Below are 13,929 nucleotides of genomic sequence, written 5' to 3' on the forward strand. Positions count from 1 at the left end.
CCTATTTTGTTATTGTCTTATTGCTGATAGCTTAGGTTCTGCCTTGCTGCCATGATTCTGCACTATTAAGTCACTGGTAACCTTCATGGAGGATTTTGCATTTCTGATGAAACGGGTGCTTACTTGCTTTTGTAGGTGTTTATACCTCCCTACCTTGGCCACTATCATGGGACCCAGTGCAGAGAAATCTGTCTCAGGAGGAACTGGCATTGGTAAGCACTTTGACTCACCTACAGCTTCCTGAAACCACTCAATATCTGTGAGAAATGCCAGCAAATAAATTGTGTATGTCAATACACTTCTGCCTCTGTGTCCCACTCCAGATCTGAGCTGCATAATTCAGAATGCTAACCAGAATGTAGTATCTGATGCAGCTTAATAGTATGATGCATTAGCTTTAACATTAGCAATACAAACTTAAAACAGTCTGCCAAGAAAACATAGTAAGACAACACAAGTAAGAGCCACCCAATTTAGAGTAATCTCCCATGGAATTAATAGAAACTGTCACTTAACACGAAATGTGATTTTCCTACAGACCAAAACCGTCTATTGGGTGAACTGGGAAATGGCTGTACCTTTTGCTTCCTGATTTTTTGTAAATTTTGATAAAACTTGTTTCTGGCTTAGTGCTTCCCGATTGTTGAGCTAGTAGTCATTTCTCATCAGTCAATTTTAGGTCATTTAAACATGTACGTGTGCTCGTATGAGCAGTCTTCTATGATACTGAAGATAGGCAGTAAAATCTAATAGAATGGAACAGAAATTAAACCTCATATTCTAATGTAGGTTCTGACATGGTTTGGGCTACAAAGGAAACAGAAAGCAGTTTGTTAATGTGTCTGCACAGGGAAACAAACTTCCTTACAGCATTTTTGTTTTATGTCTACAGGCACCAGAATGTTCCCTCCCTCAAGTGGCCTGACACTCTCCTGCTGGTTTCTGGTTAGCAAGTTTGATTTGGTGCACAGCAGCCACCCACTCCGTTTCCTCACAGTTGTGAGGCACATGTCAAGAACAGAGCAAGAATTTGTTTGCTTTTCAGTAAGCTTCCTCCCACAAGACCTTTCTTTGGTCATTTCCACAGAAGAAGTAGAATTCCAGCCACTTGGTAAGGCTCTTCTCAGTCAAGCTGCAGTGCTGTGTCCCCTGATTATCTGGATTTTTTCATTAACAAATTTCCTCTTCTTCAAGTGCCCAGGACATCAATGAGACTTTTTATCTCTTCAATTTTATCCTGGAAACCTTTTGTGATAGTAATTCCTGATCATATTTTAGTTTTAAATTTGCTTTAAGCATTGAGAATTATTTTGTGGCCTGCAATACGTGATAAAACTTACAGATATTTTAAGGAAAACTTTTGGATGTCAGTTATACGGTTGTGTGCAGTTGTGGGGGCTGGACTTGACCCAGCTGCCTGCTCTGTGTGGCAGTAGGCAGGTTTGGAGATGATGACTGAGGAGTTTGGGTGTGATCTAGCTTCCTAAGCAAACAGCTTATTTCCTTTCCTCACTATTAATGCCAAGTGATTATACTTTTTTCCTTGTTGACATTTATCCCTTTCTACTTAATGACTACAGTAGGTCCTTCAAATATGAATGTGATTGAACATTGCAGAGGAGGTTGGAAATAGAGTGAGAATAGTAGATGGAATTTTTCATGTGCAGGTGATGTTGTGTGAGTGCTCTGATTCCCTTGGATGATGTTAAAAACCCCAGCTTGCCTCTTTCATAAAAGCTACAAATTAATGTACAGAATTTTATCTTCTTGTGAATTCACTAGGAAAATTTCTCTGTGTCACCTAACTCAGCGAATATCCAGAGGGGTTCTCCTCCTAGAGAATACGTTGCCTTTGTCTTAGTCCATTCTATGCTTGCAGCATTGAGGTAGCCAGGTGTTATTTGACAGGATAGGATAGCACACAGTATGGAGGGATCTTGCAAGTTGTGCAAGTCTAAGGTCCTGATAATGGACCTTCAGGGAATGTTTTAAAGATGTTGAATGGAATTGCACCAAGTGACTCTATACAAAGAGAGAGTTGTGTTCTTTTTGTCACATTTGATAGTCGTGTTCCAGAGGCAGGGGAAGGTAAGAGAGGCTTTATGTTGACTTCTCCCTGATTTTGCTGTTACAGATATCATGGAACCTGAGGATGAGGTCCTAAATCCCTCCCCATTTCCAGGACAAATGCAGTTTGGCTGTGGCAAGCTGCTGGTCACTGGCCAGTGGCATCATCTAACAGTGACAGTTGCTAGGGAAGCAAAGAAGAACTGCATTGTGTCAGCTTATATAAATGGTCAGATGCTTGGCTCTGCAAAGGTAAATGATGCTGCACAGATCTTGTGCCTGACATTTGTCTTTTATTGTTTTTCATTCTCATTCTCCTATCCACACTCCATGACATTTCAGTATTAACCTGAGACTCACAGCATGTGACATGTGCCACTTTGTGTCTCCTAACCAGGATGTATTTGTGCTGCTTTTCAGAAGTATGTTATCAGCTTATACTGGTGTTTTGAACTAGTTTGCCCTATCTCCCACGGCATGTAGATAACTGGAGTAATTTTGAATGGTGACACTCACCTAAAAACTGGGATTACCTAGTTTGCTGATAGCTCAGGGTTATGTTCATGAAATCCAGTTGTACCCTTAGGCCAAAGTTTTCTTAATTGACTAGCAATTTTTAGGTTATCTCAGCTTAAACCCAAGATTTTCACAAGCTGTCAGCTACAGAAAGTACATCACATTAAGGTGTGACCAGTGAATCCTGAACTGAAGGTACTTCGGATTTAGGCTAAAACCTGCAGAGGTAATGACTTATGTAGGGACTCTCAATTTTTTGAGAAAGGTCTGGAAAAGCAGAAGGTCGCAGAGGATTAAGCTTCTGTGGCTGGCCAGCTCTTTGCAAGAATCCCAATATGGATACAATTTCAGTTATCTTACATGGGTATGTTTCAAGCTATCCTCTTCCTGTTACACACATTGAAAAATCAGTTGATGAATCAGTGGCTTTTTTCCTCACTGGCCCTCTAAATATTCAGGAATATAGATGTTCTTCCTGGTTTAAAGTTTTGTGAGAAAGCTCTTGAATTAAAATAAGAATATTTTTTCAAGATAATAGAAATAAATAAATGTTCCAGTTAGGAGAAATCTGTAAATTCCAATGATATCAAGTTCATTGCAGATGTTGGTGAAGCTAATATTTCCCCTAGTGTGCCATTTCTTGTGATCTGATTGCACAGAAAAATTCTCAAATGGTGAATTTCTCAGGTTGTATGAGATATCACAAGAAAGCAATATGAATGCACCTGAAGGGTTAATAATCTACAGGATAACTGAGAAAAACCCTGGTTTATAGTATAATTATTATCATGCTCCTCATTTTGAAGTTAATCTGATATTAGTTTTGAGATCTAATTTTTGGATATTGAATATTGTGTATTGTAGTTCTGGTTAGTGTAGTATGGGTTTTTGCTTTGTTTTTGAATAGAATTGTTTTATTAATTAAAACTTGTAACCTTGTTTTCTTCTTCCTTTTTCCCATATTTCAAATCAATATCAGTACATGCAAAGCTCACTTGTGTGTTTTATACTTCCCTTGTAAAAGCAACCTGTTTAATTCCAAATATTCTCTTTCCCATACTTGAGAAAAATGATCTGTCTTCTAAATACCTTTTGGGACCTATATCCTTTTCAAGAATGAAAATTTAATTTAATTTGCCTTCCTTCAAATGAGACTGTGAAAGTCATCAATAAAACTAGGCCTAAGCATTACAATTGATTAAAGAATTCACAGCAAATGTGTTTAACATACAATGAAACAGCTCATAATAAATAAAACAAGCCTTAGTAAATAAAAGATTGTCCCAGTGCTGGGGTCTCTGATATGATGCAAGCTTTCATCTTGATGTGTATGGTAAAGAAAAGATTGTGTAAGAAATTAGAATTGCACAAAGGCTGTTAACAATTTTGAAAGCTATATTTGGGTGGTTTACTGCATTGCATCATGCCTAATATTTGTTCACTTGAGTATCAAGTCCTGCCTCCTAATATTGACCAGCCTTGTCTTCTACATTTCAGCAGTGATCAGTAAATGCTAAGAGTCATACTAACAGCAAATTATTAAAAGCATGGCTAAGCTCTGAAGTACAATATAGTTTCTTTATGCCAAAATACTAAAACTACTTCCTGTTAGAGGTGTCCATATTTAAATAAAATTATAGATTCAATTTAGGAGGCTGAAGCCTTATTTTGATAAAAAAAAGTCAATGGTCCAAATTGCTAAACTGTGTTGCTTTCACTGAAGCTAATTGATGCAGTTGAACATTCTGCACTCTTCAAAAACTATTCATTCCCTAGATGCCCAGTGCAAGGTGAGATCTGTAACTTGGTTTCTGTATTGAATGTCACAGTCCGCGTTGCGAAGTTTAAAACAGGAAAAATCAGTCTGGATCAAGATAGGGTTTTTCTTTGCCAACACTTGAAATGATTTTGACTGTGCTTTTTGAACAAATAGTAGTCTTGAATGTTTCAAAATACTTACATTTGTGATACTTCTAAAAGTCCAATTTCTAAACAGCAGTTGATGATTGTGTTGCACAGCTCTCTGAGACTTCATTGAGGAAAGAGGTGACAAGCAGTACCTTCCAGGAAAAAGACCTTAAGGTACCCCAAGTGTTTTGGGTCCCCTAAGTGAATTCTTTCTCTGTTGCAGATGCAGTATCTCCAGCCCCTACCAGGTAGCTATATTTCCATGGAACCCTCTTCCTTTATTGATGTCTATGGGTACATAGCTACTCCCCGAATTTGGAAACAGAAGTCCTCCTTGACCTGGCGCCTTGGCCCTACATACTTGTTTGAAGAAGCCATCTCTGCGGAAACCATGGAGGTGATTAATAAGCTTGGCCCACAATATTGTGGCAATTTCCAAGCAGTACTGCTTCAAGGTATGTGATAATTCTCATTCAGCAGTATTTTTTGTCAGGCAGTGCTCTTTTTATTCTTATAATCTGCCATTAGTGTTCCAGCTGTGCCTAAAACTTGCTCTAAAAGCCTGGATCTCTGTTTTACTGAGTGGTGTATAAGACTGTAGTAAGATATCATAAGGATCTTGTAACATACTGTAAATTGGGAAGAAGAAGGAAGCAGAAATCAAGCAGCAGAGAGAAATGGAGAATAAAGAGGGATAATGTCCTTCAGGAGAACTAAGACTGCAATTTCTGTTGGACAAATGTTAAAACAGCAACTTTAACTGAGATGTTCTGCATTTATTGTGCTACAGAAAAAACACATCAGAAAAAGAAGCATTGTCTTTAATTGCAAATGTCTGCAGAGTAGGAGAGAGTGCAGAGGAAAGAGGGGTAGGGGAATAAGTTACATTCCATTTAATGAAGAGGCTTTTTAACTAAAGTATGCTGTGAGCTTCAATTATTAAACAGGCAGACAAAACATTTCAGTTATTGATTACTGTTTGTTCAACAAGTAGTACATTCACCTCTGTACTAGATCTTGGGATGAAATGGGATTGTGATCTCCTGTTTGAAAAAAGCAGAATAATCTCACCTGCTGATGCTCCAGCCTAAAACAAAGAGAGTGCTGTCTACATAGACAAAAAACCTCAATAAAATCTCCAAGTCAAGTTTGGGAAGGGGTTGTTGAAAGAGAAATTATATCAGAATAAAGCCCTAAAATAATATTACCACCAATAGAAGTCAGAAAGATTAAATTTTTGAAGTGTTGTGTCTATGAAGTCTGAGATGTTTGGTCTCTGTGTGGTGGTCTTCCTAGCTGAACTTCATTACCAGTCATGGATTGTAGCTGTCTGATTCCAGCAATGCCCTGATGCAGGGAAATCACAGGGCGCTATGCAAGATGTAATCTTGTAATTGTGAAAGTTTACCTATCTCCCCACCCCAACTCTTTTTTTTTGGGCCATGCAAGTGGGATACAGGAGCAGAGGGGATATATGGTACCTATCATCTACCTGATGTATCAAAACACCCAAAGAAGCTTTTCTAATGGAAAATTTCACTTAAAAAATGTCAGCCTAAACTCCCAAATATTATGGTTCGTTCCTTAAAATGAATTTAAGACCTTGTAGCTAACAGCAGTTTGAATTGATTCAGAGATGTTGTGTCCTATCTCACCAGTATATCACTAAGCAGCAACAGCTGTGCAAAGGTTTAGCCATAAGTCTGTGATCTACTGGAAGGGAAATAGGTGACACAGTTTTTGCACATTTACTTCTAGTTAATCTTCATGAAGGACATAAGCTAATTCTTTTTGCCTACAAGGCTGTGTCACAAGCATTATTAAACAGTTTCATAAACCAGCTGCTTTCCCAGTCTATAAAATTGTCAAAAACGAAAGATTTGTTTTAAAGATACACATAGTTTTTCCAAGTGCAAGCAGAAACAGAAAATTATTGAAGGAGAAGTATTTGAGAATTTCATTAAGCTGCTGAATCTGGTAATTTTCAGAAGCTTCCCATGTGTTGTGAGTTGGCAGCTCTGACTTTTGCCTCTCTCCTTTTTCTTCCACATGAATCTTTGCTCCTACAACACCTGAGAAAGCTCACAGTCAAATAGAAGGCCTCTGTAATGTTTTCTTTGTCCAGAAAGTTTGTTTATATTGTGTGGACAAAGAAGGTTTATTCTGGACTCTACTGAGCTTTCCGAGATACTGAGAGAAGTTGCAGGATCTATACAAAGTAGTGACCAGAGGAGACAAGTAAAGCATATCTCATACTGGTGCTTATGCTGGCAAGATGCCATGGATTGTGTTGCAAAGGGCAAAGGTTTTTTTCTCGCTATAGTTAAATCAAAATCAAATTACTGTAGAAACTTTGGTTATCTTCAGTTATTTTTCATCTCCTTCTTCTGTCTCACGTGCTGAGGGTGCAAAGTGCATCCAGAGGCTTACAGTGTCTCTTTGTTTTAGGTGAGGACCAGTACAGTGATCCCAATCCAACTTCTCTGGTGGCAGAAGAGAAGATTTCTTTTGGGATCAATGCCATGTGCTCATCTCTTACTACAGTCCAAGATATAAAGAGCTACTACAATGAAGTGGATGGCCGGCTGATTGCCAAAGAGGTCACAAATTTCCCTTGGTTGTCTTAAGCATATTTTTTCTTGTTTCTAGAGCAATTTTTGTGACTTTGTCTTAGTTGTGCACCTTCAGTGATCCCTCCCCCACCCAAGCTTCTCTTCCCATTCTTCCAACTCCATCCTGCACATCTGCGGAAGGGAATAGACTGGACACTGTGAGCACAGTGTTAAAAGCCTTTCTTAAAACAGCAACAGAAGCCATAGTTCTCAGGATTAATGATAATTCATTTCAGTCTGTGATTTCACAAAGTCTTCAAAATGATCTTTCACATGTTATACAAGCATTCCTGCCAATTCCAGGCCTACTGACATTTTAAAGTAATGGAATTGTAGGAAATTTTAGGTGGGTGAATGTTTGTCCTAACAATCAACTTTGAAGGACAAATAAAATGTTTTCATAGTCTAAAAATAATAAAATAAGCTAAAGTATTAGAGTGTGTGCTTGTAACTTTTCTTCTTCCTAGAAGTACAAGGTTGTTTTTTTTTTTAAGATGTCTTTTATCTCATTTAGATTGGGATTAACTCTCGGGACAGTTCAACTCCAATATTCCTAGCTAAGAATATAGCTGGACACCTCTCAGGTTCCTTGCGGACTATTGGGTCAGTTGCTGTGGGCCAATATGGTAAGTACACTATGCTTTAATGTTTCATTTTTTTTTAAGAGTTTGGCCTTTCTGTGTCCAATAACAAATTTAGTCCACATAACTTCATGATAGATTAACACTGTGATTTCCTAGGGGTAAGAGTGTTCCAGTCCTCTCCAGCAGCTACTAGCCTGAACTTTATTGGAGGCCCTGCCATTCTTCTGGGTGTCATTGCTATGGCCAGTGATGATCACACCATGTATGCAGCTGTCAAAGTCCTGAGCTCTGTCCTGAGCAGTAGCCCAATGAGTGAAAAATTGATGAGGCACATGAATGGTTACCAGGTAGATACTCTTTCATTCATTCATTCTGGTTATAGTCTTTCTCTTGGAGAACTTACAACAAAACCTATTGATGGCAATAAACAAAACATACCCTGGCTCTTGGCACTTATGGTTGGAACTTAACCATAAATTAGGTTAGTAAGTTAAGAAAGTTAGAAGATCTTTGAGAGTGGGATATAGGATAGGGCTCTGAATCCTGTACTTGCAGTTTCTGGTAGCCTCTATGAATAGTGTATCTGCTGATGGGAAGGTGGGGACAGATGTCTCCTGGTCAGACATAATTTAATAAACTAAATAAACCAGTGCAACAGATTTGCAAGCTGTGCACCCTTAACCTTTCATCAGACCCTCCCACAAAAGACCACTTCTCAGGTAGATCTGCTCTCTCCTCTTGGTTAGTCCAGCCCACCTCTTTGCAAGACTGCCCAGTGTAGGGCTGACAACTAATTCCTATGGTTCCATCTTCATTGTGTGTTAGGAATTGCTCTGATACAAATAAGTGCTGTCTGGATTTTATTGATTAGGTCTTTCCTAAATTCACCTTTCAAACTGAAAAGCTGTGCAAACTGAAGAGCTTTGATGTATCTAAGCACTATATACATAATATTGCATGAGTTGAGGCTCATGTGTGAAGTTTCAGTTCAGTATCATTTACTTTATGCTGTGTAGACTAAGTAGTCATGTGTAACAGAGAAGATTTGAACAGAGACAGTTCCAAATGAAACTCTTTACATTAGGGCTTCATAAATTATTTATTCCAAGCTTTCCATTTTCCCAGTTTGTGAACTGTCCATAAATTGATCCTGATTCATATGAATATATTTATAATACTTAGATATTGCTTGTCCAACGCTTTCTTGTAGGTGAATGCCTGTCTGTAGATTGTGTACAAGCTGTTCCTTTCAACATTATGATATATGGTGTTCTTTCCATGTGACTGATCATCATATTGTAAGGGATGCTCTTTGGTTGTCTGAACTTTTTTTTTAACAGCCAATCAACAAAAATGTCTTTATTTTCAAATGAATTTTGTACATCCTAACCGATAAAAAGGAAGTGTCTTTCCGAGCACTTATTTTGTCACTGTGTCAGGAATTCATTGAATAATCAAAGATACACTCAGTTGAGAAACTGGCAAGGTTTCACACAGATGTCTAATTTGAACAGGTCAATGTTCCTATTTATTTCAAACTAACACCATTTACAAGCAACTAAGAACATACCCATGAAGAATAGTGTAGAAAACCTACTGTGATTATTTACAATTACACTTGCATGTTGCTTATTGTAAATTCCATTCAGAAAAATATGGCATGTATTTTGCTCCTGTTCAACGCTAGAGAGCTGTCAAACTCTTTCAAAAACTTACACTTTCACTTGCTACGCAAAATTTCATGCCTGGACTGAAATCTTCGCTTTCTTCATGATGTTTATGTGCATTTGTCTTGAATTAGAAAATAGTGTAATGTGTTAGTTTATAAATACAAATTTATACTCATCATATACTTAAGTTGGGGGGTTTTTTTTGCTGTTTTTTGGGGCTGGTTATTTTTCAGTTGCTGGCCTATCTACTGAAGATGAAGACACAGCTATTAAACAACAGGATTTTGCAGTTAATTTTCTCCCTCGTGGGCACAGCTGAGCTTGGCTTTGAGTCTTCCGTCATAAAGAATTACAGTGCATTCCAGTATGTTCTCTGCAACTTTGAGGTAAATCTGTTGACATTATTTTGTGGGTTTGACCTTTTTTTTTTTCTAATGACACTATAGTATGAGGTTTGGTTTGTTTATATCACCTCCTGGATCCAGTATTTGGGATGGGGTCGTGTATGGTGATTTTCCATGCTGTGGCTCATTGTGATCTGTCACCATGGCTCCCACTGTGCTCCAGTGTAGTTTCTGGAGTGTTCCTGCAGACCCTGAGGGTCTTCTCCTCAGGGCTAACTCAGGAGCAGCAACTCCTCACACTGGTAGGGATTTCCAGCAGGTTGTCATTACTGACTGGGAGTTTATGGTGTTCTCCTCCCTGAAATAACTGTAACAGGTACTGTCCTCTCAGCTCAGCAGAGCAGTAGAACCTCTGTTTTCCTTTGTCTTTCAGCTTTGGATGAAAGCACCAGAAAATCTTGACCTTGCTCTTTTTTCACATCTTGTGGAAATCTTGCAGTCCTCCAGGTATACAGCTAGTGTTTGAATCAGAAACATGTGGGAAAAGCTCATCTGTAACCTGAAGCTGGAACTGTGAGGTGGATATTAAGGGTCCTAGTTGGAATCAGTGAACTCCGGGAGTGAATAATTCCTTTATTGCTTTTTCAAGGCTGGAGTTAGTGATTTGACCAGCCCCTGAGTTGGCTGTGGGGCCAGATTGGGAAAAGCTATCTTGTAAGCTGGTTCACCAGGTTACCCTGCTGTACAATGAAAGCTCAAATGTCTGCTGGGGAGGGGAAATCTGAGTGCTTGAACTGAGTGTGAAATAATTGAAAAAAAAAATGGTGGAAGGTGTGTGTAAATCCAAAACACAACCCAGAAAGATTTTTTAAAGTGGTATTCTTTTTTAATCATCTGTACTAGAGTTAATTATATCTGAAGAGAGATTGCATGGCAGAGGGGCTTAGTAGAGCAGGATACTAGATTCCTCCTTTTTGGTACCAGAAAGCATTATGCAGAACTGTCTGGTGTCCCTTTCTGAGTTTTACAGGAACAGCATTTATTACCACCAACTCATTGCTTGATAATAGAGTTAGGGTGTTTCCTTTGAACTCATTGAAGTGCAGCAGTTTCTACAGGAGAAGACAAATGGAAAGGGTAGAGAACACAAAAAGAAGTTTTCAGATCTCCATCGCTGACACATATTCAATTTGTCTGACGGTGTTTGAAGTGTTGTCAAGGCAACATTAGAAGCCAAAGGTGCAAAGTATCAGAGCAACCTGAAATTTTTTTTAGCTGAAATCCAGCAAATTTAGTTCCTTCCAGTAAAAGCTTTTAATAGTCCCTGTGCTTTTTTACAGAGATGGATGTCAGAATGCTGCAGTTGCCTACCAGGTGCAAATGGTGCCCAAGCTCATATTCCTCTTCAATGATCCTGAAATTAGTAACTCCAGGATTACTGTGGCCTGCACTATTCTCTCTCATCTGTTGCAAGGATACTTTAACACAAGGGATATTCTTAGGTAACCTTCAAGTCTATAGCTCCTTCTCAGTTTGCGGATAAGCTATACCTCTGCCAGTGCTGGAGAACACTCTATAGTAGAACTTCCTTCACCTCATCTTTGGTAGAAGCCCCCATATCTGTGGCAACTGAAGGATCCCCATTGACGAAACCCTCTTTCATGCCTTCAAAACAGAGCTCAGTCCAACCTTACATTTGTGTGAAGATGGCTTGGTTGATGATCATCACACTAATGGTAAAAACAGTTCTGCTGGTATGACTGGAACTAGTCAAAGACTGTACTTTGGTTTCACTAAGGCCTGCCCTGAATATGTTGCAATCACTCTACTATTGCAACTTGGCCACAGTCAATTAGGTACCTAATCCTCTTGGTTTGGCTTATATCCTAGTAACTATCATTTTTGTTCTTCAATTTCAGTCAGTTAATGCATGTTAATGTATTCATGCTCCTATCCTGGGCTTGCATGTGTTAATCTATTTTTTTTTCCTATAGATGTGAGTAGTGGATTTAGTATATCAAATTTGCCATGTAGTGAGTGTGAATGAGCATTTTTCTTAAAAGATCATATTTTTTTATTCCACGGTAATTTGATTGGTTGTCAGGTCCAAGAGTGATGAGCAAGCAGATAAAGATAGTTCCAATCATTCCAGCTCCAGGACAGCAGAGACTGAAAGGTGTTGGGATTTCTGCTGGTCCCAGACATTTGACACATCTAATGGATGCATGTGGACTGTTCAAGTGTTCTGTCACTTAAGAAATGTCCCTGTGGGCAGGAGGAGTTATGCACTTTCACTAAATGTGTACTTCACATTATCCATCCTTAGAACCTTACCCTAGGTAATGTGCTAAAGCAAACTACAGGTGAAAATAGATTGGCAGTCCTCCCTGAGTATCTGTTGAGGTTTCTCTGCTCTTCTTTATGTGCTTGGAAACCAAGTGGTGACAGCAGTGATATCTGAATGTCACAGGCCATTCAGTCTTTTGTATGAACAGAGTGCTAAACTCAATATTGCTTTTCTCCTGGTGACAGATCTTTTAAATCAAGAAATAGGTAAAAATGTTTCCACAGTAAAAAAGCTATTACTTGCATTTGTAGATATATGTCCTTTTTATTTGCCTCCTAGCATATGAAGTTTTGCATTCCTATTTCAACCCTATTTCTACAGTGATTAGAATTTCCAATGGTTGCTACTAGCAGTCATTGTCAATGAGTACTGATATTTGCATGTAATCTCAAAGTAATTAAATGAATGTTTGTCTTTCTGCTGACCAAAATTTTTTCCCTCTTTCTCTGCAAGGATTGCATTATTCCTTGTTTACACTTTGAAACCTTCTTCTGTGGATGAAAATCATATTTGCCTGGATGGTGTGGCTGAGATGCCGAATGAAGGTAAGAAGCTACCATTAGTGTATGTGTTCTGATAGATCAGTAAGGTACTACCCTTCTTCCCCAAGTTACGATGAACCCTAAATGCAACATAGTGTTTCTGCCTGCGGTGGCTGGAAAAGACAATTCAGATGGCTTAATATGGAAACGGACAGGCTGCATTGAGGTGACCTGAAATTGTAGAAAACTTCTGTTGCTACAAAGGCCTGATGTGAAGAATACTGAAGTCATAGTCTCTGTGTGTATACTTATCTCCTCAAGAAGACTTGACCTACTGCAAGAACCTCCTCCTGCTAAGGGCGCTCCCATTTTGTCCTCTCTCTGCTAAAAAACCAACAGTGCTTTGACTGCGTTGTCCAGAAACAGCATAATGTTGGATTTCACAGATACACAGAGGGTTGAAGGCCATTAAATTAAAATTGTCCCCAAACTAACATACTAGGCTGTTACAAGGAATAAGATTTCACTTAGCATCCTGGATTTTCTGTGAACACTTTGATACATTCACAGTTGTAGTACATAATAATGTGGAACTCTGCACCTTTTAAAGTGCCTGCATATTTATGTCAGCTTTGTGTTTGTGAGCTTCCAGGCAGATGACTCTTTCATTGTGATATTTCACTTGAGACAATATTAATTATTGTACCTCCAAACAAGGTATTAAGGAGGCACCAATTACTGTAGTTATATATATAGACATCACAGCTAAGCATTGCAAATCGGATTGCCTATTTACATTTCCCTCTCTAGTTAAAATGAGATTGCTTCCTGTGGATTATTATTCAACATGTAGTCTGGATGAATTTCAATTAACTCTGAAGAGAAGACTTTGACAATGTAAGCAGTGGTCTGATGTTAGCAGGAATTCTTATACCTAAAATCTGATGCCTGCATCTTTTTACTCTACAGAAGACTGATATAAATACTTCCACTGGGCTAATCTAATGCAAACAAGGTTGTTCATCAAAGCAATGGAACATGTGTTTTGTCTCTTCATTGCTCTTTATTACTTTCTGATATTTGTAGCCTTAAGCCAAACATCTGGAAGGACAATCTGGCTTCGAAACCAGTTACTGAAGATGCTGTTAGATGTAATGTGCTCAGACAAATTTCATCTGTCCTCTGAGTAAGTAGGAACAATTTAGGAAGGTATATGTAAGTGTCTCTGTCTTCTAGATTTCCTCCTTGCTGGTCCTTGATCAGGACACACTGATAATATCTGAGTCTCAGCAAAATAGTAAGTAAACGCAGACTGGATTCAGAGTTATTTTTTGTCAGTGATTTATCTGGTGTTCACACAGATGTGTGATAGAATCACACATCTGATGCCCATTTTGAA

The 13,929-nt window shown here is 38.6% G+C and overlaps 1 protein-coding gene across 1 annotated transcript in view; it reads left to right on the forward strand.

Moving 5' to 3' along the window:
• Positions 1–13,929, forward strand: part of WDFY4 (WDFY family member 4) — a 136,954-nt gene that overhangs the window by 36,360 nt on the left and 86,665 nt on the right. The window contains exons 16-27 of the mRNA XM_013130246.3: positions 136–212; positions 893–1,111; positions 2,135–2,319; positions 4,715–4,946; positions 6,940–7,091; positions 7,618–7,729; positions 7,844–8,034; positions 9,591–9,743; positions 10,135–10,208; positions 11,042–11,203; positions 12,502–12,593; positions 13,617–13,716. Coding sequence (XP_012985700.2) covers positions 136–212; positions 893–1,111; positions 2,135–2,319; positions 4,715–4,946; positions 6,940–7,091; positions 7,618–7,729; positions 7,844–8,034; positions 9,591–9,743; positions 10,135–10,208; positions 11,042–11,203; positions 12,502–12,593; positions 13,617–13,716 — 1,749 coding nt within the window. The remainder of the gene's footprint in view (positions 1–135; positions 213–892; positions 1,112–2,134; positions 2,320–4,714; positions 4,947–6,939; positions 7,092–7,617; positions 7,730–7,843; positions 8,035–9,590; positions 9,744–10,134; positions 10,209–11,041; positions 11,204–12,501; positions 12,594–13,616; positions 13,717–13,929) is intronic.

This window comes from Melopsittacus undulatus, chromosome 4 (assembly GCF_012275295.1).
Source record: "Melopsittacus undulatus isolate bMelUnd1 chromosome 4, bMelUnd1.mat.Z, whole genome shotgun sequence".
Classification (NCBI taxonomy): Eukaryota; Metazoa; Chordata; class Aves; order Psittaciformes; family Psittaculidae; genus Melopsittacus; species Melopsittacus undulatus.